The following is a 26264-nucleotide window of genomic DNA, read 5'->3' as shown; positions in this document are numbered from 1 at the left end:
CTGCAATATACACACACACCGCTCTGCACTATACATGTTACACACTCAGCTCTGCACGTTACACTCAGCTCTGCACGTTACACACACAGAGCTCTGCACGTTACACACACAGAGCTCTGCACGTTACACACACAGCTCTGCACTATACACGTTACACACAGAGCTCTGCACGTTACACACAGCTCTGCACTATGCACGTTACACACACAGCTCTGCGCGTTACACACACAGCTCTGCACTATGCACGTTACACAGAGCTCTGCACTATGCACGTTACACAGCTCTGCACTATGCACGTTACACACAGCTCTGCACGTTACACATACACAGCTCTGCACTATGCTTGTTACACACACAGCTCTGCACTATGCACGTTACACACACAGCTCTGCACTATGCTCGTTACACACACAGCTCTGCACTATGCTCGTTACACACACAGCTCTGCACTATGCTCGTTACACACACAGCTCTGCACCGTACACGTTACACACACACAGAGCTCTGCACTATACACGTTACACACACAGAGCTCTGCACTATACACGTTACACACACACAGCTCTGCACTATGCACGTTACACACACAGCTCTGCACTATGCACGTTACACACACAGCTCTGCACTATGCACGTTACACACACAGCTCTGCACTATGCTCGTTACACACAGAGCTCTGCACGTTACACACAGAGCTCTGCACGTTACACACAGAGCTCTGCACGTTACACACAGAGCTCTGCACTATAGACGTTACACACAGAGCTCTGCACTATACACACAGCTCTGCACTATACACGTTACACACAGAGCTCTGCACGTTACACACAGCTCTGCACTATGCACGTTACACACAGAGCTCTGCACTATACACGTTACACTCAGCTCTGCACGTTACACAGCTCTGCACTATGCACGTTACACACAGCTCTGCACTATGCTCGTTACACACAGCTCTGCACTATGCTCGTTACACACAGCTCTGCACTATGCTCGTTACACAGAGCTCTGCACTATACACGTTACACACACACAGCTCTGCACTATGCACGTTACACACACAGCTCTGCACTATGCACGTTACACACACAGCTCTGCACTATGCTCGTTACACACAGAGCTCTGCACTATAGACGTTACACACAGAGCTCTGCACTATACACACAGCTCTGCACTATACACGTTACACACAGAGCTCTGCACGTTACACACAGCTCTGCACTATGCACGTTACACACACAGCTCTGCACTATGCACGTTACACACAGAGCTCTGCACTATACACGTTACACTCAGCTCTGCACGTTACACACAGCTCTGCACGTTACACACACACAGCTCTGCACTATGCTTGTTACACACACAGCTCTGCACTATGCTCGTTACACACACAGCTCTGCACTATGCTCATTACACACACAGCTCTGCACTATACGTTACACACAGCTCTGCACTATGCTCGTTACACACACAGCTCTGCACTATACGTTACACACAGCTCTGCACTACACACGTTACACACAGCTCTGCACTACACACGTTACACACACAGCTCTGCACTATACAAGGTACATACACAGACCTGCGTCATGTGCATTCACACTTTCCCTACAGGTCGTCTAAGAGTATGTGCACACGTAGTGACCAAAAACGTATGAAAATACAGAGCCGTTTTCAAGGATTTTCAGACGTTTTTTGAGCAACTCGCATTTTACGTCCGTTTTTGGAGCTGTTTTCATTGGAGTCTATGAGAAAACGGCTCCAAAAACGTCCAAAGAAGTGTCCTGCACTTCTTTGCCGAGGCAGTCAATTTACGCGTCGTCGTTTGACAGCTGTCAAACGCGACGACGCGTAAATGACAGGTCGCCGGCAAACCCATTCAAATGAATGGGCAGATGTTTGCCGACGTATTGGAGCCGTATTTTCAGGCGTAAAACGAGGCATAATACGCCTCGTTTACGTCTGAAAATAGGTCGTGTGAACCCAGCCTTACACAGCTTTGGTGCACGCATTACACATAAAACTCTGCACTATGCTTGTTACACACACACACCTCTGCACTATACACGACACACACATGCAACTTTCCACATTCAATACACAGAACTATTTGTTTTTGCAAACCTGCACCCTAGAGTTAAAAAACCCAGACAGCTCTGCGTGCACCTCACAGTGCAGAACTATGTCGGGCTAAAGTGCAGAGCCGCGTGTGTGAGTGATGTGGCCGGTGCAAAGCCGTGTGTGTGTGATGTGGATGGCGCAGAGCCGTGTGATGTGGATGGCGCAGAGCCGCGTGTGCGAGTGATGTGGATGGCGCAGAGCCGCGTGTGCGAGTGATGTGGACGGCGCAGAGCCGTGTGAGTGATGTGGATGGCGCAGCGCAGAGCCGTGTGAGTGATGTGGATGGCGCAGAGCCGTGCGTGAGTGATGTAGCCGGCGCAGAGACGTGTCTGAGTGATGTGGATGGCGCAGAGACGTGCGTGTTTCAGTATATGCAGCGGGTGAAGTGTATGACGCACACACAACCACATGGAACTTCTACAGCAGCACAGCCAGGATCATGACTCCTCCCACACACGTGCCTGAGCACATGGTCATGACATCATCGAAGGTCCTTTAACACGCGAGGATCTTACCGCTACACTGGGAGAGATTTGTGCATAAGAGTTGCATTATAAGTTATTGTGACGTCACAATGGTAGGTAATCTTTATATTCCTGCATCGTGCTGCCTCATAGGACTTTAAAACTTTATTTGTTAGACTATTTTACGGTTCAGAGACATACTGTACATGGGTGAAGGTAGAGACATATACTGTACATGTGTATATGATGGGGATGAAGGTAGAGACATACTGTACATGTGTATATGGTGTGGGGGGGTGAAGGTAGAGACATACTGTACATGTGTATATGGTGTGGGGGGGGGGTGAAGGTGGAGACATATACTGTACATGTGTATGTGGTGGGGGAGAAGGTAGAGACACTGTACATGTGTATATGGTGTGGGGGGTGAAGGTAGAGACATACTGTACATGTGTATATGGTGTGTGGGGGGGTGAAGGTAGAGACATACTGTACATGTGTATATGGTGTGGGGGGTGAAGGTAGAGACATACTGTACATGTGTATATGGTGTGTGGGGGGGTGAAGGTAGAGACATACTGTACATGTGTATATGGTGTGTGGGGGGGGTGAAGGTAGAGACATACTGTACATGTGTATATGGTGTGGGGGGGTGAAGGTAGAGACTTATACTGTACATGTGTATATGATGGGGATGAAGGTAGAGACATACTGTACATGTGTATATGATGGGGATGAAGGTAGAGACATACTGTACATGTGTATATGGTGTGTGGGGGGGTGAAGGTAGAGACACTGTACATGTGTATATGGTGGGGGGGGGGGGTGAAGGTAGAGACATACTGTACATGGGTGAGGGTAGAGACATATACTGTATATGATGGGGATGAAGGTAGAGACATACTGTACATGTGTATATGGTGGGGGGGGGGTGAAGGTAGAGACATACTGTACATGTGTATGTGGGGGGGGGGGTGACGGTAGAGACATACTGTACATGTGTATATGGTGTGGGGGGGTGAAGGTAGAGACTTACTGTTCATGTGTATATGGTGTGGGGGGGGTGAAGGTAGAGACATATACTGTACATGTGTATATGGTGTGGGGGGGGGTGAAGGTAGAGACATACTGTACATGTGTATATGGCAGGGGGTGAAGGTAGAGACACTGTAAATGTGTATATGGTGGGGGGGGGTGAAGGTAGAGACATACTGTACATGTGTATATGGCGGGGGGTGAAGGTAGAGACATACTGTACATGTGTATATGGCGTGGGGTGAAGGTGGAGACTTATACTGTACATGTGTATATGGTGGTGGGGTGAAGGAAGAGACATACTGTACATGTGTATATGGTGTGGGGGGGGGGGTGAAGGTAGAGACTTATACTGTACATGTGTATATGGTGTGGGGGGGGTGAAGGTAGAGACATATACTGTACATGTGTATATGGCGGGGGGTGAAGGTAGAGACATATACTGTACATGTGTATATGGTGTGGGGGGGGGTGAAGGTAGAGACATACTGTACATGTGTATATGGTGTGTGGGGGGGGTGAAGGTAGAGACATACTGTACATGTGTATATGGTGTGGGGGGGTGAAGGTAGAGACATACTGTACATGTGTATATGATGGGGATGAAGGTAGAGACATACTGTACATGTGTATATGGTGTGTGGGGGGGGTGAAGGTAGAGACACTGTACATGTGTATATGGTGGGGGGGGGGGGGGTGAAGGTAGAGACATACTGTACATGGGTGAGGGTAGAGACATATACTGTATATGATGGGGATGAAGGTAGAGACATACTGTACATGTGTATATGGTGTGGGGGGGGTGAAGGTAGAGACATACTGTACATGTGTATATGGTGGGGGGGGGGGTGAAGGTAGAGACATACTGTACATGTGTATATGGTGTGGGGGGGGGGTGACGGTAGAGACATACTGTACATGTGTATATGGTGTGGGGGGGTGAAGGTAGAGACATATACTGTACATGTGTATATGGTGTGGGGGGGGGGGTGAAGGTAGAGACTTACTGTACATGTGTATATGGTGTGGGGGGGTGAAGGTAGAGACATATACTGTACATGTGTATATGGTGTGGGGGGGGGGGTGAAGGTAGAGACATACTGTACATGTGTATATGGTGTGGGGGGGGTGAAGGTAGAGACTTACTGTACATGTGTATATGGTGTGGGGGGGTGAAGGTAGAGACATATACTGTACATGTGTATATGGTGTGGGGGGGAGGTGAAGGTAGAGACATACTGTACATGTGTATATGGTGTGGGGGGGGGGTGAAGGTAGAGACATACTGTACATGTGTATATGGCAGGGGGTGAAGGTAGAGACATACTGTACATGTGTATATGGCGTGGGGTGAAGGTGGAGACTTATACTGTACATGTGTATATGGTGGTGGGGTGAAGGAAGAGACATACTGTACATGTGTATATGGTGTGTGGGGGGGGGGTGAAGGTAGAGACTTATACTGTACATGTGTATATGGTGTGGGGGGGGGGTGAAGGTAGAGACATATACTGTACATGTGTATATGGCGGGGGGTGATGGTAGAGACATACTGTACATGTGTATATGGCGTGGGGTGAAGGTAGAGACATATACTGTACATGTGTATATGGCGGGGGGTGAAGGTAGAGACATACTGTACATGTGTATATGGCGGGGGGTGAAGGTAGAGACATACTGTACATGTGTATATGGCGTGGGGTGAAGGTGGAGACTTATACTGTACATGTGTATATGGTGGTGGGGTGAAGGAAGAGGCATACTGTACATGTGTATATGGTGTGGGGGGGGTGAAGGTAGAGACATACTGTACATGTGTATATGGCGGGGGGTGAAGGTAGAGACATACTGTACATGTGTATATGGCGTGGGGTGAAGGTAGAGACATACTGTACATGTGTATATGGCGGGGGGTGAAGGTAGAGACATACTGTACATGTGTATATGGCGGGGGGTGAAGGTAGAGACATACTGTACATGTGTATATGGCGTGGGGGTGAAGGTAGAGACATACTGTACATGTGTATATGGTGTGTGGGGGGGTGAAGGTAGAGACATACTGTACATGTGTATATGGCGGGGGGTGAAGGTAGAGACATACTGTACATGTGTATATGGTGGGGGTGAAGGTAGAGACACTGTACATGTGTATATGGTGGGGGGGGTGAAGGTAGAGACTTATACTGTACATGTGTATATGGTGGGGGGGGTGAAGGTAGAGACATATACTGTACATGTGTCTACGGTGGGGGAGAAGGTAGAGACACTGTACATGTGTATATGGCGGGGGGTGAAGGTAGAGACATATACTGTACATGTGTATATAGTGGGGGAGAAGGTAGAGACATACTGTACATGTGTATATGGTGGGGGGGGGGTGAAGGTAGAGACATACTGTAAATGCGTATATGGTGGGGGGGGGGGGGGTGAAGGTAGAGACATACTGTACATGTGTATATGGTGTGGGGGGGGTGAAGGTAGAGACTTATACTGTACATGTGTATATGGCGGGGGGTGATGGTAGAGACATACTGTACATGTGTATATAGTAGGGGGTGAAGGTAGAGACATATACTGTACATGTGTATATGGCGGGGGGGGGGTGAAGGTAGAGACATATATTGTACATGTGTCTATGGTGGGGGTGAAGGTAGAGACTAATACGGTACATGTGTCTATGATGGGGGTGGTGGTAGAGACTTCTATTGTACTGTGTATATGGTAGGGGGGTGAAGGTAAAGACTTATACTGCACATGTGTATATGGCTGGGGGTGAAGGTAGAGACTTATACTGCACATGTGTATATGGCTGGGGGTGAAGGTAGAGACTTATACTGCACATGTGTATATGGTAGGGGGGTGAAGGTAAAGACTTATACTGCACATGTGTATATGGCTGGGGGTGAAGGTAGAGACTTATACTGCACATGTGTATATGGCTGGGGGTGAAGGTAGAGACTTATACTGCACATGTGTATATGGTAGGGGGGTGAAGGTAAAGACTTATACTGCACATGTGTATATGGCTGGGGGTGAAGGTAGAGACTTATACTGCACATGTGTATATGGCTGGGGGTGAAGGTAGAGACTTATACTGCACATGTGTATATGGCTGGGGGTGAAGGTAGAGACTTATACTGTACATGTGTATATGGCGGGGTGTGAAGGTAGAGTAAGTTAGTAACTCTGCCTTCTCTTGATTCCCTTTGACCAACTCCCCATTACCACTATCTAGAGGTCCTACATGTTCAGACCTTGGCTTTTTTGCATTTATATACTTGAAGAATTTTTGGCGATTTGTTTTACTATCCTTGGCCACCTGCCTTTTTAATTTTGTATTTTTGCTGATTTTATTACTTTTTTACAGATTTTATTAACCTCTTTATAATTTAAAAAGGCTACAGCTGTACCCTCAGATTTGTATTTTTCAAATGCCCTTTTTTTGTCATGTATTGCCCTTTTTACAGAAGGTGTAAGCCATGTGGGGTATTATTTAGTTGTTTATACTTGTTACCTATAGGAATAAATCTTGCACTATAATTACCCAAAGTAGATTTGAAAATCTCCCATTTATCATTTGTCCCATTATTTGACATTAGTTCTTCCCAGTTTATCTCCTGAATTGCAGCCCTCATCCTGGGGAAATTGGCTTTCTTAGGCTGGGTTCACACACAGTTTTTTGCAGGCGGAAATTCTGGCTCAAAATTCCGTTTGGAAGTTTGGGGCAGATTTTCCTCTCCCTGCACGCCGATTTTTTGCTGCGTTTTTTCGCCTGCGACCATTGAGCCCCGCGGGCTTAAAACTACAAAATACGCTTTCTCTGCCTCCCATTGATATCAATGGGAGGTCAGAGGCGTAAACGCTCGAAGATAGGGCATGTCCCTTCTTTCTCCCGCGAGACGGTTTTACCGCTCGCAGGAAAAAAACGCCTCCGCCTCCAATGGGAGGCATTTTCGGGCCGTTTTTGACGAGTTTTGCGGCGCGGTTTCCGCGTCAAAAAACGTCAAACTCTGTGTGAACCCAGCCTTAAAATTAAGTGTTTTTGCCCTCCCAGCCTGTGTTTGTTTTTTACAGTATAGGTAAAATATAACTATATTATGATCACTGTTACTGAGGTTTTCACGAACATTGACATTCCCAACAAGCTCTGCATTATTAGGGGGGGATTCACACGAGCGTGTATTCGGTCCGTGCGGGCCGCGTGGTTTTCACGCGCCACGCACAGACCAATACAAGTCTATGGGGCAGTACAGACAGTCCGTGCTTTTTGCGCAGCGTTTGTCAGCTGCGCAAAAAGCGCGCCAGGTTCAATATCTCCGCGTATTTCGCGCATCACGCACCCATTGAAGTCAATGGGTGCGTGAAAACCACGCAGGTCGCACGGAAGCACTTCCGTGCGAACCGACTGAAACAGCGCACCAGCTGTCAAAAGGATGAATGTAACCAGAAAAGCACCACGTGCTTTTCTGTTTCCAAACATCCAAATGGAGTGTCTTTGAGATGAGCGAACACGGACAATCGAACCGAACTTCACCGGGTTCGGCCGAACTCGTTTTGGCCGAACCCGGCAAAAAAATTTCCGGTACGCGACGTCCGGAGATAGTCACTGTCCAGGGTGCTGAAAGAGTTAAACTGTTTCAGCACCATGGACAGTGACTACCGATCCCAATAAACATGAACCTGTGAAAAAAAACGAAGTTCTGACTTACCGAGAACTCCCGGCTTCTTCCTCCAGTCTGACCTCCCGGGATGACAATTCAGTCCAAGTGACAGCTCCAGCCAATCACAGGCCAAGCACAGGCTGCAGCGGTCACATGGACTGCCGCGTCATCCAGGGAGGTGGGGCCAAGGACGCGTCACCAAGGACGCGTCACCAAGGCAACGGCCGGGAAGTTCTCGGTAAGTACGAAATTTTTCTTTTTTTTTAACAGGTTGCTGTATATTGTGTTCGGCATTCACTGTCGAGGGTGCTGAAAGCGTTACTGCCGATCAGTTAGCTCTTTCAGCACCTTGGACAGTGACGGGCGTCGACTAGTCTCATCTCTATGATGGCGGCTGCGCGAAAATCACGCAGCCGCGCATCATACACGGATGACACAAGCAGCTGTCAAATGGTTTTTGCGCACGCAAAAACGCAACGTCCGTCTGTATCTGCCCTTAGAAATGACCAGATCCAACAGAGCTTCACCTCTAGTCGGGTCTTCCACAAACTGGCCCATAAAATTTTCCTGCAACAGTTTGAGGAAATGTCTCCCCTTTGCAGTTGAAGCCGAACCATGACACCAATTAATATCTCGGTAATTAAAATCTCCCATTACCCGCCTGTGCAGCCCGCTCCATCTGTTTATATAGCTGATCTTATAGTAGTATGCAGGTGATCGCACAGTAAAGTCCCCTAGTGGGACTAATAAAAAAATTGAATAAAGTTAATACTAAATCAATAAAAATTCAAAGTGAAAAAAATGCTTTATTATTAAAAAACAAAAAAAGTTACACATATTTTTGTATCGCTGCGTCCATAACGACCCCAACTATAAAGTTATTACATTATTTAACTCGCACGGTGAGCGCCGTAAAAAATAAAAATTGCTGTTTTCTGTGCATCCTGCGTTAAAAAAAATGTGATCAAAAAGTCGTATGTACTCCAAAATGGTACTAATAAAAACTACAAGTACCACAACAAAAAGAGCCCTCATACAGCTGCATCGACAGAAAAATAAAAAAGTTACGGCTCTTCAAATATGGAGACACAAAAATACATAATTTAGACAAAAAGTTTTTACTGTGTAAAAGTAGCAAAACATAAGAAAACCATATAAATTTGGTATCGTTGCAATCGTAACAACCGGCTGAAAAAAGTTATTGTGTTATTTATACCACACATTAAACGGTGTCAATTTTTTCAGACGTTTTTCCAATTAGCTTCTCTATAAGACTTCAAGAAGTCTTAAAAAATCGCATGTTACATTTTAATAACTCTCGCATTTTCAGAAGCGTTTTTATGATGCAGTCGAAATTACCTTAAAAATCTGTGTGTGAAGGAGGACTAAGGCCCGGTCCACTCTAAGTTTTTTTTTTTTTTTTTACACGCTGATTTTGACGTGGAAACCACGTTGGAATCTGCGACAAAAACCCCCTGAAACTGCAAGCCATTGATTTCAATGGGAGGCGGAGGCGGTTTTGTTTCCTTGGCAACTTTTAGCCGCTCGCAGGGAAAAAAAAGCTGCATGCTCTTTCTTGTCGCGGCTCTGCCTCTGACCTCCGATTGAAATCAATGGGAGGCAAAGGAAGCGTTTTTCCTGAAGGAATTTTTTCCACCTGCAAATTCCTCTATTAACTGGGCCTTATTTAATCTTGCATCGGTTTGGACTAGAAAAGTATTGTCTGGCACGTGGTTTTCACAGAGAAATGCAAAATAAAATGGTCTCACATGAAGAATGAGCAGGAAATAATTACGATACTCCGCTGATTGAAAAGCTTTGGCGTAATATAGACTTTATAAGCATTCGATTACCTGGTCTTCCAGTTATTTTCAGTACTTTGTTCTAGCAGTAATATATAATGGTGGATGAATGTTTTTTATGAACAATAGAAAAATGACATTCTCAGCCCAAAGGTCAAACTACCATGATTGTTGACCCAAAGGTCTTGTGTGTTTTTGAGCGTTCTTTGTTTCCTGCTGGCGCAGTACTCATACGCATGTCGTCTGTTGCCTCTTTGTTCGTGACTATTTATACAATTTTGAAGTCAATGATATAAGACACGTTCACAGTTCTGAAAGCAAATCGCTAATGGTATGTATTCTATAGAATTCCCGCCTGGCAGTTTCCTTGCAGAGGGTTCACTTGTCAGAAGTAATATTTATCTGTACAGTCTAGTTCAGCGTTCCTTTAAGGAGAAATGATGGACACAATCACGTCTTCCACTGTGTTTCTTGCACTTTTCTTCTCCTTATAAGATCACCTAAACCAGTGGTCTCAAACTCGGCCGGGTAAGTGGGCCACATATAGAAGTTGACAGGCCACATTACTTTCAAATTTGATACAATACAAAATTATTGTTAATCAATTAGTTATTTGAACTACTACAATAATACTACGTTACTATAATAATAGCGCTAGGTTTAAACTTAACCCCTTAAGGACGCAGCCTAATTTGGGCCTTAACCCCTTAAAGAGGCTCTGTCACCAGATTTTGCAACCCCTATCTCCTATTGCAGCAGATCGGCGCTGCAATGTAGATAACATTAACGTTTTTATTTTTAAAAAACGAGCATTTTTGGCCAAGTTATGACCATTTTTATATTTATGTAAATGAGGCTTTCTAAAGTACAACTGGGCGTGTTTAAAGTAAAAGTCCAACTGGGCGTGTATTATGTGCGTACATCGGGGCGTTTTTACTTCTTTTACTAGCTGGGCGTTCTGACGAGAAGTATCATCCACTTCTCTTCAGAATGCCCAGCTTCTGGCAGTGCACAGACACACAGCGTGTTCTCGAGAGATCACGCTGTGACGTCACTCACTTCCTGCCCCAGGTCCTGCATCATGTCGGACGAGCGAGGACACATCGGCACCAGAGGCTACAGTTGATTCTGCAGCAGCATCGGCGTTTGCAGGTAAGTCGATGTAGCTACTTACCTGCAAACGCTGATGCTGCTGCAGGATCAACTGTAGCCGATGTGGCCGACACGATGCAGGACCTGGGGCAGGAAGTGAGTGACGTCACAGCGTGATCTCTCGAGAACACGCTGTGTGTCTGCACTGCCAGAAGCTGGGTGTTAACGAACAGAAGTGGATGATGCGGATTCGTCAGCATCATACACTCCCATTCCTAACGCCCAGCTAGTAAAAGAAGTAAAAACGCCCCGATGTACACACATAATACACGCCCAGTTGTACTTTTACTGTAAACACGCCCAGTTGTACTTTTGCAAGCCTCATTTGCATAAATACAAAAATGGTCATAACTTGGCCAAAAATGCTCGTTTTTTAAAAATAAAAACGTTACTGTAATCTACATTGCAGCGCCGATCTGCTGCAATAGCAGATAGGGGCTGCAAAATCTGGTGACAGAGCCTCTTTAAGGACGCAGCCTTGTTTTGGCCTTTATTCTCGGAGCCCATTTTTCAAATCTGACATATTTCACTTTATGTGGTAATAACGTCGGAATGCTTAAACCTATCCAAGCGATTCTGAGATTGTTTTCTCGTGACACATTAGGCTTTATGTTAGTGGTAAAATTTGGACGATATATTCAGTGTTTATTGGTGAAAATTGGCAAAATTTAGAGAAAATGTATAAAAAAAATAGAATTTTTCAGAATTTAAATGCATCTGCTTGTAAAACAGACGGTTATACCACCCAAAATAGTTACTAGTTCACATTTCCCATATGTCTACTTTTAGATTGGCATCGGTTTTTGAACATTCTTTTATTTTTCTTGGACGTTACAAGGCTTAGAACGTAAACAGCAATTTCTCATTTTTAAGAAAATTTCAAAAGCCTTTTTTTTAAGGTACCTGTTCAGTTCCGAAGTGGCTTTGAGGGGCCTATGTATTAGAAACTTCCATAAAACACCCCATTTTGAAAACTAGAACCCTCAAAGTATTCAAAACAGCATTTAGAAAGTTTTTTAACCCTTCAGGCATTTCACAGAAATTAAAGCAAAGTAGAGGTGAAATTTGCAAATTTAATTTTTCTTGCTGAATTTCAATTGTATTAAATTTTTTTCTGTAACACAGAAGGTTTTACCAGAGAAACACTACTAAGGCCTCATGCACACGACCGTATTTTTTCACACCCGTAAATACTGGCGTAAATACGGGTCCGGTGTCACACGTATTCCACCCGTTTTGCACCAGTATTTACGAACCCGTGCTCGTAAATATGGGTCCGGTGTCACACGTATTCCACCCGTATTTACGAGCACGTTTTTGGCAGCAAAATAGCACTGCACTAATCGGCAGCCCCTTCTCTCTATCAGTGCAGGATAGAGAGAAGGGACAGCCTTTTCTGTAATAAAAGTTAAAGAAATTCATACTTACCCGGCCGTTGTCTTGGTGACGCGTCCCTCTCTTCACATCCAGCCCGACATCCCTGGATGACGCGGCAGTCCATGTGACCGCTGCAGCCTGTGATTGACCTGTGATTGGCTGCAGCGGTCACATGGCCTGAAACGTCATCCAGGACGTCGGCCCGGATGTTGAGAGGGACGCGTCACCAAGGCAACGGGCGGGAGACCGGACTGGAGGAAGCAGGAAGTTGTCGGTAAGTATGAACGTCTTTTATTTTTATTTTTTACAGGATAGGGGATACATGTCTTTTGTTTATGGCAGAGCGGGGAGATACCTCCCCGCTCTGCCATAGTTTTCATTGTAGTCCCGGCGGTAGTTACGCCACTGGGCTGTGGCCTGCAGACCGGGTAGTCCCCTGACCTCGCCTCACCTCGCAACGCTCCCGTAATCACGGGTGAACACACGCAGCCACCCATGATTACGGGAGCCCCATAGACTTCTATGGGATGCCCGTGCCGTTATTACGGCATGAAATAGGGCATGTTCTATCTTTTTTAACGGCACGGGTACCTTCCCGTGAGCAAACGGGAAGGTACCCGTGGCTAACAGAAGCCTATGAGCCCGTTATTGCGGGTCGTAATAACGACCCGCAATAACGGGTGTTTTTACGGTCGTGTGCATGAGGCCTAAATATGTATTGTCCAGATTCTGCAGTTTTTAGAAATGTCCCACATGTGTCTCTAGTGCGCTCGTGGACTAAAACACAAGCCCGAGAAGCAAAGAAGGACCTAATACATTTTGAGGCCTCTTTTTTATTAGAATATATTTTAGGCAGCATGCCAGGTTTGAAGAGGTGTTGAGGTGCCAAAACAGTAGGAATCCCACAAAAGTGACCCAATTTCGGAAACTACACCCCTCAAGGAATTAATTTATGGTTGTTGTTACCATTTTGACCCCACAGTTTATACACAGCTCATATTTGAATTGGGCTGTGAAATTAAGAAAATGCCATTTTTTCCAATAAGATATCATTTTTGATAAAAATTTCTTATTTTCACAGGGAACAAAATACCCCATTTTGTTGCCCAATTTCTCCTGAGTGCAGCAATGCCCCATTTATGGCGATAAATTGCAGTTTGGGCCCATGGGTGGCCTCAGAAGGGAAGGAGCGCAGTGTGTTCTTTGGAGTGCAGATTTTGCTGGATTGGTTTTCGGGTGCCATGTCACATTTGCAGAGCCCCAGAGGTATCAAAGCAATGGAAACCCACCAGAAGTGACCCCGTTTTGGAAACTACACCCCTCAAGGAATTCATTTATTGGTGTTGTGATACATTTTGACCCCATACTTTTTTCACATAACTTATTTGAATTGGGCTGGGAATTCAAACAAAATAAATTTTTTCCAATAATATGTAGTTTTGGCTGAAAATTTCTTATTTTCACAAGAAATAAAATACCCCATTTTGTTGCCCAATTTGTCCTGAGTGCGGCAATGGCCAATTTGTTTTGATAAACTGCCGTTTGGGCCCATGGGAGGGCTCAGAAGGAAAGGACCACCATTTGGCCTACTGGGGATTTTCTGGTGCAAAGTCATGTATGCAGAAGCCCCTGAGGTACCAGTACAGTTGAAACCCCCAAGAAGTGACCCCGTTTTAAAAACTACACCCCTTAAGGCATTCATCTAGAGGTGTAGTGAGCATTTTTACCGGAGACATACACCCCATAAACTGTAATTTGGGTTCTCACGGGTATGGCAATACCCTCAATGTGGCTATTATCAGCTGCCTGGGCACACGGCAGGGCTCAGAAGGGAAAGATGAGGGGGATAAGATGTGCGGAGTGCATCAGGGTGAGTAAAACTGGCGTAGATTAAAAATCAAGTGAATTATGATACATTTTGAAGCACTCTTTCATACGGAGCCTTAGTTTTTCGGGACACGTGCCACATTGATATATTGTGTCCTCCCTTATCCCCCTCTTATTGCACACTTTGCACCTCTTTTGACTTTTTCCTTTCTTGCCAGGTTGGCGAACTTCTCCTGGAAAGTGTTGCCCTGGTACGATGCGTGTGGCCCCGCTTCCAGAAGTACTGGGTACCCCCCCTTCTTGGTCCCTAAAAATTAGTTTCTTGATAACCACCTCTTGAAATTCCAGGAAAGTTCCCGTCTGGCCTGTACATCGACGTAGCACGTACACAGTGTACAATGCCATCTGTATGATGTACCCGGCCAGCTTCTTATACCACACCGCATAGCGCTGTAGGGCTTCAGGACTTGATCTGACAAGTCTACCCCCCCATGTACCTATTGTAGTCCAGGATGCAGTCTGGTTTGGGGGTCTCTGTACTGGTACCTCGTACAGGTACATGGGTACTGGTGTGACATCTCTCTTGTACTTGACGCACAATATGTTGCTGCTAGATTGTGCCCTGCTCTCACCCCTGCTGAGTGTTTTCCCAAGCAGTGTCTAAGGGAGGCCTCTCAGATTTCTTCTAGCAGTGCCGCATGCTGCAGTACTTCTGGAAGCGAGGCACTTGAAGAGTGGGACGCTAGTATAAGGGTATGTTCACATGGCAGCGTCCGTAACGGCTGCAATTACGGTGCTGTTTTCGGGACAAAACTGCACCGTAATTTCAGCCGTAATGGCATGTTGAGGCGCTATTTCGCTGCATCCATTACGAACGTAAATGGAGCTGTTTTTCCATGGAGTCAATGGAAAACAACTCCATTTACGTCTGAAGAAGTGACAGGCACTTCTTTGACGCGGGCGTCTTTTTTACGCGCCGCCTTTTGACAGCGGCGTGTAAAAAAAATGACCGTCTGCACAGAACATCGTAAGACCCATTCTAATGAATGGGCAGATGTTTGCCGACGCTTTGGAGCCGCTATTTCGGACGTAATTCGGGGCAAAAACGCCCGAATTACGTCCGTAAATAGTGTGTGCATGAACCTACCCTAAAAGTTATCCAGGTAGAGGTGGTAACCCTGGTCCAGCAGTCGGTGCACCAAATCACACACAATTTTTGCGTTAGCTCCCAGTAAAGGGGGGGGGGGGGTATTCTGGGGGCGGAATACTGGTGTCCTTCCCTTCATATATCCTAAATTTGTAGGTATACATCTTCACGCCATACCTTGCCCTCTTAGGGTATGTGCACACGATAACTGCAATTACATCTGAAATTACGGAGCTGTTTTCAGGAGAAAACAGCTCCTGAATTTCAGACGTAATTGCATGTACTCGCGCTTTGCGGGGTGTCTTTTACGGACGTAATTTGGAGCTGTTCTTCATTGGAGTCAATAAAAAACGGCTCCAATTACGTCCCAAGAAGTGTCCTGTACTTCTTTTACCGAGGCTGTAATTTTACGCGCTGTATTTTGACAGCGACGCATAAAATGACAGGTCGTCGGCACAGTACATCGTAAAGCCCATTGAAAGTAATGGGCAGATGTTTGCCGACGTATTGGAGCTGCTTTTTCTGGCGTAATTCGAGGCGTAAAATGCCTCCATTACATCTGAAAATAGGTTGTGTGAAGCCAGCCTTACTCAGCAGGTACTAGCGGAATTGAAGCCTCCCTTTAAAATGTACCAAGGACTCATCAATAGAAATACAATTCTCGGGGGTGTATGCTTTGGAAAACCGGGCACTGAAATGGTCTAATAGGGATCTTCGTTTATACAAACGGTCAAAACTGGGGTCATCTCGGGGTGGACACTGCTCATTATCAGTATAAATTAAGAAGCAAAGTATTGCCTCATAATGCATCCTGGACACGGCCATGCGGTACATCGGGGTGTGGTATAAGAAAGCCGTGCGAGGACTTTTTTTTTGCGTAACGAACTGCAGTTTCCATCAGTACCATTTTTAGGTACATACGACTTTTTGATTTTTTTTATTCAATTTTTTAGGAAGTGAAGTGACCAAAGAATTGTGATTCTGGCATGGTTTATTATTATTTTCTTTTACGGCGTTCACCGTGCGGGATAAATAACTAAATACTTTTGTAGTTCAGGCCGTTACGGACGCGGCGATACCAATTACGTATAGTTTATTTTTATTAATAATAAAGGACTGATAAGGGAAAAAGGGGGATTTTTACTTTTTGTTAGTATTAAAACGTTTATTTTCTTATTTTTACACAACTTTTTTTAACTTTATTACGTTGTCCCACTAGTGTACTTGAGGGCAGGAGGCCCTGATCGCTATTCTAATACACTGCACTACAAGTGTATTAGAGCTGTCAGTTACTCACTGACAGCAAGCATATTTGGTCCTGACTTAGTCAGGACCCACTAGGCTTCCGTAGATGGCATAGCCGGACGCCATTGTTAGGCGTCTGGCTGCCATAGCCACCATCGCCGGCCGCTATTGTGTCGACGATGGTAGCTTAACCCCTAAGAAGCTTGTTCAAGCCCATCATCTTTCACTGATTGCGTAGTGAAAGAAGCTGACCTTGAACAATGAGAAGTGTATGACGCTGATTGGTCAGCGTCATGCACTTCTCTACACAATGCCCAGTTGGTAAAAAGTAAAAATACGTCCAGTTGTCTATTAAGGAACAAATTAGCATAAATCTAAAATTGTTTATAATTTGGTCAAAAATGATCGTATTTCAAAATAAAAACCACTGTTATCTACATTACAGCGCTGATCAGATGATGTAGGAGATAGGGCACTTATAATCTGGTGACAGAGCCTTTTTAACGGAAATTTGCGAGCTTTCTCCACGTGCTTATTTCAACAATCCAGTTTTCCCGTTTAAGTGTCGCTAAATGCAGTCCGGTGGCTCAGTTAGCAGCGTTTGGCAGACACACAAATGTCAGTGAGAATGTCAGGAGAAAACAGCACCGTAATTTCAGCCGTAATGGCATGTTGAGGCGCTATTTCGCTGCGTCCATTACGAACGTAAATGGAGCTGTTTTTCCATGGAGTCAATGGAAAATGGCTCCATTTACGTCTGAAGAAGTGACAGGCACTTCTTTGATGCGGGCGTCTTTTTTACGCGCCGACTTTTGACAGCGGCGCGTAAAAAAAATGACCGTCTGCACAGAACATCGGAAGACCCATTCTAATGAATGGGCAAATGTTTGCCGACACTTTGGAGCCGCTATTTCGGACGTAATTCGGAGCAAAAACGCCCGAATTACGTCCGTAAATAGTGTGTGTATGAACATACCCTAAAAGTTATCCAGGTAGAGGTGGTAACCCTGGTCCAGCAGTCGGTGCACCAAATCCCACACAATTTTTGCGTTTGCTCCCAGTAAAGGGGGGGGGGGTATTCTGGGGGCGGAATACTGGTGTCCTTCCCTACATATATCCTAAATTTGTAGGTATACCCTGATGCACTCTCGCACAGCTTATACATCTTCACGCCATACCTTGCCCTCTTAGGGTATGTGCACACGATAACTGCAATTACGTCTGAAATTACAGAGCTGTTTTCAGGAGAAAACAGCTCCTGAATTTCAGACGTAATTGCATGTACTCTCGTTTTGCCGGTGTCTTTTACGGACGTAATTTGGAGCTGTTCTTCATTGGAGTCAATAAAAAACTGCTCCAATTACGACCCAAGAAGTGTCCTGCAGTTCTTTTGCCGAGGCTGTAATTTTACGCGCTGTATTTTGACAGCGACGCGTAAAATGACATGTCGTTGGCACAGTACATCGTAAAACCCATTGAAAGTAATGGGCAGATGTTTGCCAACATATTGGAGCTGTGCCCTCTGCAGATGCGGCCACAGTGCCCTCTACAGATGCGGCCACAGTGCCCTCTGCAGATGCGGCCACAGTGCCCTCTGCAGATGCGGCTACAGTGCCCTTGTAGATATTGCCACACCCCCCCCCCCCCCAGTAGATGGCTCCATTGGGGCTCCCTCCAGGAGTGGAATCCCCAGCCAGAGCATTGCCAACGCTTTGGCCAGGGATTCTTCTGCTGGAGGAGCCCCATACGTCAATGTCCATACACAGTGACGTCAGGGGATCCTCCTGGACCGGAATGTGATGTCAGGGTCAACCCCAAAGCCAGTGTCCCAGAGCGGAGCACTAGTATAGGCTCTTCTCCAGAACTCTGGGGAAGCCACTGACATCAGTGTCCATATATGGACAGTGATCCCGGGCTTGCCCAGAGCTGGAGTCCCGGAGCAGAGACGCTTCTAGCACTCTGCCTAGGATTCCAGCTCTGCTCCTGACATCACTGTTCATATATGGACCAAGATGTCAGGGGCAACCCCAGAGCTGGAGTCCCGGGCAGAGCGATTGTAGCGCTCCTGCTGGGACACCAGCTGTGCTCCTGACATCACTGTCCAGCTCTGGGGAATCCCTAGACATCGCTGTCCATATGTGGACAGCGATGTCAGGGGATTCCAGAGTCCCGGAGCACAGCCTATACTAGCGCTCTGCCCGGGACTCCGCTCTGGGGAAGACCCTGTCAACACTGTCCATATATGGACAGCGATTTCAAGGGATTCCACAGAGTTCCGGAGCAGAGCCTGTGCTAGCGCTCTGCCCGGGACTCCGCTCTGGGAAAGACCCTGACAACACTGTCCATATATGGATAGCGATGTCAGGGGATTCCACAGAGTCCCGGAGCAGAGCCTATACTAGCGGCTCTGTGTCCCGCAGGCCGCAGATGCAAGCCTGAGGGTCCGCATGTGGGCCGCGTGCTTGAGACCCCTGACCTAAACTGTGTTTGATTCTTTGCTTTCAAAGAATACCACAGCATTTAAGATTATTTTTAAATTTTCATTTTAAAAGAACAATAAGTTAAAATGTCTGTAGATAAAATGCAAATCCCCATAATGAGAACAAGAAAAAATTTCCGTAAATATAATAATACCACTAGAATTAAAGTGTAACTAAAATTTCAGAAAACTTCCGACATGTCATAGCGACATGTCAGAAGTTTTAATCGATGGGGGTGAACGTTGAGACGCTTAGTATCTGATCGGCTTTTCTTGGAAAGCCAATGTATTGGTGTATGGGCCCATAGACTTTCTATTGAGTACGTACATAGTGACATGTCAGAAATTTTGAACGGTGGTGGTCCAAGCACTGAGACCAGCACCGTTCAAAACTTATGACATGTCAGAAGTTTTCTGAAAGTTTAGTTACCCTTTAAACCAGGGGTCTCAAACTCGGCCGGGTAAGTGGGCCGCATATAGAAAAAATGGGAAGTTGACGGGCCGCATTACTTTCAAATTTGATACAATACAAAATTATTGTTAATCAATTAGTTATTTGAACTACTATAACACTATATTACTAGAATAATAATACTTCATTACTATAATAATAGCGCTAGATTTAAAATTTGAGATATTTCTCCACGTGCTTATTTCAACAATCCAGCTTTCCAGTTTAAGTGTCGCTAAATGCAGTCCGGCGGCTCAGTTAGCACAAATGTCAAGTTTGGGTAGCCCCTTTTTAGATAGTGCCGCAGTGCCCTCTGTGGATGCTGCCGCAGTGCCCTCTGTGGATGCTGCCGCAGTGCCCTCTGTGGATGCTGCCGCAGTGCCCTCTGTGGATAATGCAACACACCCCTAGATAAGGCCACAGTGCACTCTGTAGATAATATTATAGATTGATAGGTATTACCCTCATACAATTTTATATATAATATGTTGGAGCAATGAGATTTACACTAGGTGTACACCACTGATTTATGATATATGTATAGTAACAGGAAAGGGAAAGAGGAAAGTAGTGTGATCAAATAATATTGAAAATAATAAATTCTTTATTAGTAAATAGTTAAAATAACAATGTTAGCTGAAAATTTGTAGTGCCAATGACCCCTCACTTGACACTATAGACAAATAAATGTCTTAATTATTCTTACTCTGTTGGGGAAATATGCGAGTAATGGGACAAGTAGCCTAAATCTTAGATGTATATTGATATATTGATTAGCCCACAGTTGTATATGCTAAAGCAAAGTGTTGTGGAAATTACACTGCTAGAGCATGAACTTAAGTTGGTTGTAGTGGTACACAATTCTCTATAATGCTGTGCTGAAGGTTCCTTCATCGGGCTGTAATGTTAGCCCAGCGATGGAGGAACCTAGTAAAGTGACAGTCACTGCGTGTCTGTCAAGTTGCACATAGACCGGATCAGCATACAATGTACAATGCTGAGCACGGTCAAATGAGAGAGAGTACACGGCAAAAGCCGGGATAAGCTGTCTGGGTGCTTGTTAGCACGTCCAGTGCAGCTAAACACGGTCCCTATTTGTGGGCTCAAAATCAAAAGTGCACTACAAATTTTCAGCTAACATTGTTACTTTAACTATTTACTAATAAAGAATTTATTATTTTCAATATTATTTGATCACACTACTTTCCTCTTTCCCTCTGTAGATAAGGCCACAGTGCCATCTGTAGATAAGGCCACAGTGCCCTCTTTAGATAAGGCCACAGTGCCCTCTGTAGATAAGGCCACAGTGCCCTCTGTAGATAAGGCCACAGTGCCCTCTGTAGATAAGGCCACAGTGCCCTCTGTAGATAAGGCCACAGTGCCCTCTGTAGATAAGGCCACAGTGCCCTCTGTAGATAAGGCCACAGTGCCCTCTGTAGATAAGGCCACAGTGCCCTCTGTAGATAATGCAACACACCCCTAGATAATGCCAGTGTCCTCTTCAGATACTGTCACACACACACTTGTAGATAACGCCACAGTGCCCTCTGTAGAGGCTGCCACAGTGCCCTCTGTAGAGGCTGCCACAGTGCCCTCTGTAGAGGCTGCCACAGTGCCCTCTGTAGAGGCTGCCACAGTGCCCTCTGTAGAGGCTGCCACAGTGCCCTCTGTAGAGTCTGCCACAGTGCCCTCTGTAGAGGATGCCACAGTGCCCTCTGTAGAGGCTGCCCCAGTGCCCTCTGTAGAGGCTGCCCCAGTGCCCTCTGTAGAGGCTGCTCCAGTGCCCTCTGTAGAGGCTGCCCCAGTGCCCTCTGTAGAGGCTGCCCCAGTGCTCTCTGTAGAGGCTACCCCAGTGATGTCAGGGGCTTGCCCAGAGCTGGAGTTCCAGGCAGAGCTCTAGTAGGCTCTTCCTGGGACTCCAGCTGTGCTCCTGACATCACTGGGACTCCTGCTCTGGGGAAGCCCCTGACATCATTGTCGATGTATGGACAGCGATGTCAGAGGCTTTCCCAGAGTCCCGGAGCAGAGCCGATAATAGCGCTCTGCCCGGGACTCCGCTCTGGGGAAGACCCTGACACACTGTCCATATATGGGCAGCGATGTCAGGGAATTCCACAGAGTCCCGGAGCAGAGCCGACACCAGCGCTCTGCTCGGGACTCCGGCTCTGGGGAAGCCCCAGACATCGCTGTTCATATGTGAACAGCGATGTCAGGGAATTCCACAGAGTCCAGGAGCAGAGCCGACACCAGCGCTCTGCTCCGCTCTGGGCAAGACCCTGACACACTGTCCATATATGGACAGCGATGTCAGGGAATTCCACAGAGTCCCGGAGCAGAGCCGACACCAGCGCTCTGCTCGGGACTCCGGCTCTGGGGAAGCCCTAGACATCGCTGTTCATATGTGGACAGCGATGTCAGGGAATTCCACAGAGTCCAGGAGCAGAGCCGACACCAGCGCTCTGCTCGGGACTCCGGCTCTGGGGAAGCCCCAGACATCGCTGTTCATATGTGGACAGCGATGTCAGGGAATTCCACAGAGTCCAGGAGCAGAGCCGACACCAGCGCTCTGCTCCGCTCTGGGCAAGACCCTGACACACTGTCCATATATGGGCAGCGATGTCATGGAATTCCACAGAGTCCCGGAGCAGAGCCGACACCAGCGCTCTGTTCGGGACTCCGGCTCGGGACTCCGGCTCTGGGGAAGCCCCAGACATCGCTGTTCATATGTGGACAGCGATGTCAGGGAATTCCAGAGTCTCGGAGCAGAGCCGATACTAGCGGCTCTGTGTCCCGCGGGCCGCAAATGACAGGGCCGCGTGCTTGAGACCCCTGCTTTAAACAGTGCTCTGTGTGTTAGGTAATCTAAGGCCTCATGCACACTAACGTGCATTTGCGGCCGCATTTCCCCCGAAAATCCACGGGAGAATTGCGGCCCCATCCATTCCTATGGGGCCATGCACACGACCGTGGTTTTCACGGTCCGTGCATGGCCCAGGAGCCCGTACCGCAGAAAGAACAGGCAAGCCTTATTACAGCCGTGTTCTGCAGTTCGGGCTCATTGAAAATAATGGCCACGGCCATGTGCATGGCTCGCTGAGATATTTAACTTTAACATTATCATCTTCATTATCGGCCACCGCCGGTGTTAACATTACCCAAAATGTACCGACCGGGTAAAATCCTAAATGTGTGTGGGCGCGTGTGTGTGTGTGAGCTTGGGAATGTCACATCAAGGTGACTTTAAATTACATATATTATTACAAATCTGCCTTGGCGATACAAAATGGACCTTGTCTACGATTGTAACAGGATTTCATGTTTACACATTTCGGTAGTCGCTTGTGAATTTCAGAGAGCGCTAATTCGGAGAGTAAATTTAATTTTGGTACATTTCTATTGTCCTATCACAAAATGCATTTGACCGAAATGGGAAGGATCACTTTATTGATGATGAGAGGGTATGGCGAAGAAAAAATAAGATCCTATCGAGAAGTATCGGCTTTATTCAATGCCACTTATCCTATCCGGGATCCAATTTCATTGTCAACTGTTAAAAGAATTGTTCATCGTTCCGAAATAACTGGTTCAATTAAAGGCGCACCAAGATCCGGAAGACCCAAACATGCTAGTAATGATGAAAAGGCTTTAGATGTTCTGCTCACTGTACGTGATAATCCTCATACATCTGTCTCGAGTGGAGCACAACAAAATGATATCCGCGCCACATCAATCCGTCGAATTTTGAAGAGGCATCATTATCATCCTTCTAAAATACGTCTAGTTCAGGAGCTATCCGAAGAGGATTATGACAGAAGAGTGGAATTTTACGATACAATGATGACACGATTTGATGATAATCATCAGATTTTCAACTGGACTTGTTTTTCGGATGAAGCTACATTTGAACTAAACGGTTCTGTAAATCGACAGAACATGAGGTATTGGGCAGACGAAAATCCACATTGGATGAGAGACCGTCATACCAAGTATCCTCAGAAGGTTAACGTTTGGGCCGGAATATTGCTCAATCATATTGTAGGACCGTTTTTCATTGAAGGAAAAAAATTTTGGAAAATTAATTCAAAATATTGCTGTAGAAGCTTTTCTCAATGTTTGGTATCAGCAGGATGGAATACCGCCTCATTGTTCTCTGCGAGCTTGAAATCTTCTGAACGATAATTTTCCTGATCAATGGATTGGTAGAAGAGGCCCGATAGAATGGCCACTGAGATCATCAGATCTGACCCCATTAGACTTTTTTTTACTGGGGGTATTTAAAAAGTAAAGTCTATGAGACTAGGACCGCAAACTTAGACGAGCTGGGAAAGAATAGTGAACATTTCCATTTCAATCACACCAGATGTTATAAATAACGTTATCGACACGTTTTACGTAAGTTGTTGAAGGACATCAGTTTGAACATTTGATTTAATACAGTAATTGTTATGTTTGTACAAATACACATAATACATGTCCTCGGTCCTGCATTGGTTGGCCGAACAACAAACACACACAGCGCAGAGAGGATTTGGAGTCGTTAACCCCTTCCCGCCCAATCACGGACAGTTACGTTATTAAAACTGGTGGCTTAACGCCTTTTCACGTAACTGTACGTGATGGAGATGAAGCTGGCTCAGGAGCTGAGCCAGCAACATCACCTCCGGATGACAGCTGTATGTTACAGCTGTCACCCTGAGGTATCGGCCAGGACCGGAGCTAGCATCCGATCCGGCAGATTAACCCCTCAGATGCTGCGTTCAATAGAGATCGCAGCATGTGACGAGTTTATAGCCACCGGCACCCCAATAACGTGATCGCTGGGTTGCCGGTGGCTGCAAAGGCGATCGGAGGGCTAATACTTACCTCCCGGTCCGCCAGTAACGGAATCCTCCTATGCCCCGTCGTCGGCGGGGCCCAGGAGGCTTCCGGTACCATCGGCAAGACGGCGCCGGCTCAGCTTCCGGCTCAGAAGCTGAGTCGGCGTCATCAGCAGTGGGTGTCCGCTGTATGTTACAGCGGACACCCCGATCTATCGCCAGGAACCGGAGCTAGCTCCGATTCCTGGCATTAACCCCTTTGATGCAGTGATCCATTGTGATCGCTGCATCCTAGAGGTTTGTAGCAAATCGGCAGCCTTGCCATGCGATGGCAAGGCTGGCGACTGCTACTATGGCAGCAGGAGCCCAAACAATGGACTCCTGTCTGCCATTACGTAAGCTGATTAGGCCCCGCCCAGAGGCGGAGCCTGATCGGCTTGCTGTCAGTGAACAACTGACAGTTCCAATACATTGCACTACATAGGTAGTGCAATGTATTAGAACATCAAACAAACAGTTGGACCTTCAAGTCCCCTACTGGGACTAAAAAAAAGTGTAAAAATAAAAGTTGTAAAACATACAATAAAAGTTTCAAGTAATAAAATAAAACACAATCGCCCTTTTTCCCTTATCAAATCATTTATTATTGAAAAAAATAATAAGCCATACATATTTGGTATCGCTGCGACCGTAACGACCTAAACTATAAAAATATTATGTTATTTATCCAGAGCAGTGAACGCCGTAAAAAAAAAACCTCAAAAACACTGCCATAATTACTGTTTTTTTGGTCACTGTCTTCAAAAAATTGAAAAAAAGTGATCAAAAAAGTCACATGTATCCAAAAATGGTACCTATAAAATCTATACCTCGTCTTGCAAAAAACAAACTCTCACACAGCTCCATCGACGAATAAATTTAAAAGTTATGGCTCTCACAACTTGGCGACAGAAAAAATACATTCTCTTTCCAAAAGTAATTTTATTGTGCAAAAAGTTATAAAAAAGTTCTATAAATTAGGTATCGCCGGAATCGTACTGACCTGCAGAATAAAGGTAACATGTAGTTTATAACGCATGGTGAACGCTGTATATTAAAAAAAAAAAAAACGATGGCAGAATTGCTGTTTTTTTGTCACCTTGCCTCCCAAAAAAAGGATAACAAGTGATCAAAAAGTTGCATGTACCCAAATATGGTACCAATAAAAGCTACAGCTCGTCCCGTAAAAAAAGAGCCCTCATACCACTACGTCTATGAAAAAATAAAATAAGTTAAGGCTCCAATAAGTCAGGAAAGAAAAATATCCAGTTGTGCCGGCCCGAGCGGAACATTTCTTCTGTTTCAAAAGGCGACGTATCAAGGCACTAAAATTAGGGAACCAGGAAGGGGAGGGCCCAAACATATCTGCTGGAAGCGAGGGCGCCCGTATTATACCAGGACAACACTTTCCCCAAACTGCAAAGGTGCGGAGTGTGGACCAAAAGGGGGATAAGGAAGGACATTTATCAGTGCGACACCGGCCTGTGATCGATCACAGCGTAACACACATCTATGGATCATTTTATTATTTTTTTACCTTATTATTATACCACCTAACTATGCCCCTGCTGTACTTTGCTGATCTCACATATGCCCCACGTTATAAACGGAAACAACAGTGATACTCCAAACAAAACTTCTACCAAG

The 26264-nt window shown here is 45.9% G+C and overlaps 1 protein-coding gene across 1 annotated transcript in view; it reads left to right on the top strand.

Moving 5' to 3' along the window:
* The first annotated feature begins 2530 nt into the window (after nucleotides 1-2530).
* Nucleotides 2531-26264, top strand: part of TMA16 (translation machinery associated 16 homolog) — a 79027-nt gene continuing 55293 nt past the window's right edge. The window contains exon 1 of the mRNA XM_075849665.1: nucleotides 2531-2698. Within this exon, the coding sequence (XP_075705780.1) occupies nucleotides 2696-2698 (3 nt within the window). The 5' untranslated portion in view covers nucleotides 2531-2695. The remainder of the gene's footprint in view (nucleotides 2699-26264) is intronic.

The sequence above is a fragment of the Rhinoderma darwinii genome, chromosome 1 (assembly GCF_050947455.1).
Source record: "Rhinoderma darwinii isolate aRhiDar2 chromosome 1, aRhiDar2.hap1, whole genome shotgun sequence".
Lineage (NCBI taxonomy): Eukaryota > Metazoa > Chordata > Amphibia > Anura > Rhinodermatidae > Rhinoderma > Rhinoderma darwinii.
This window is presented reverse-complemented; position numbering and strand designations above follow the sequence as displayed.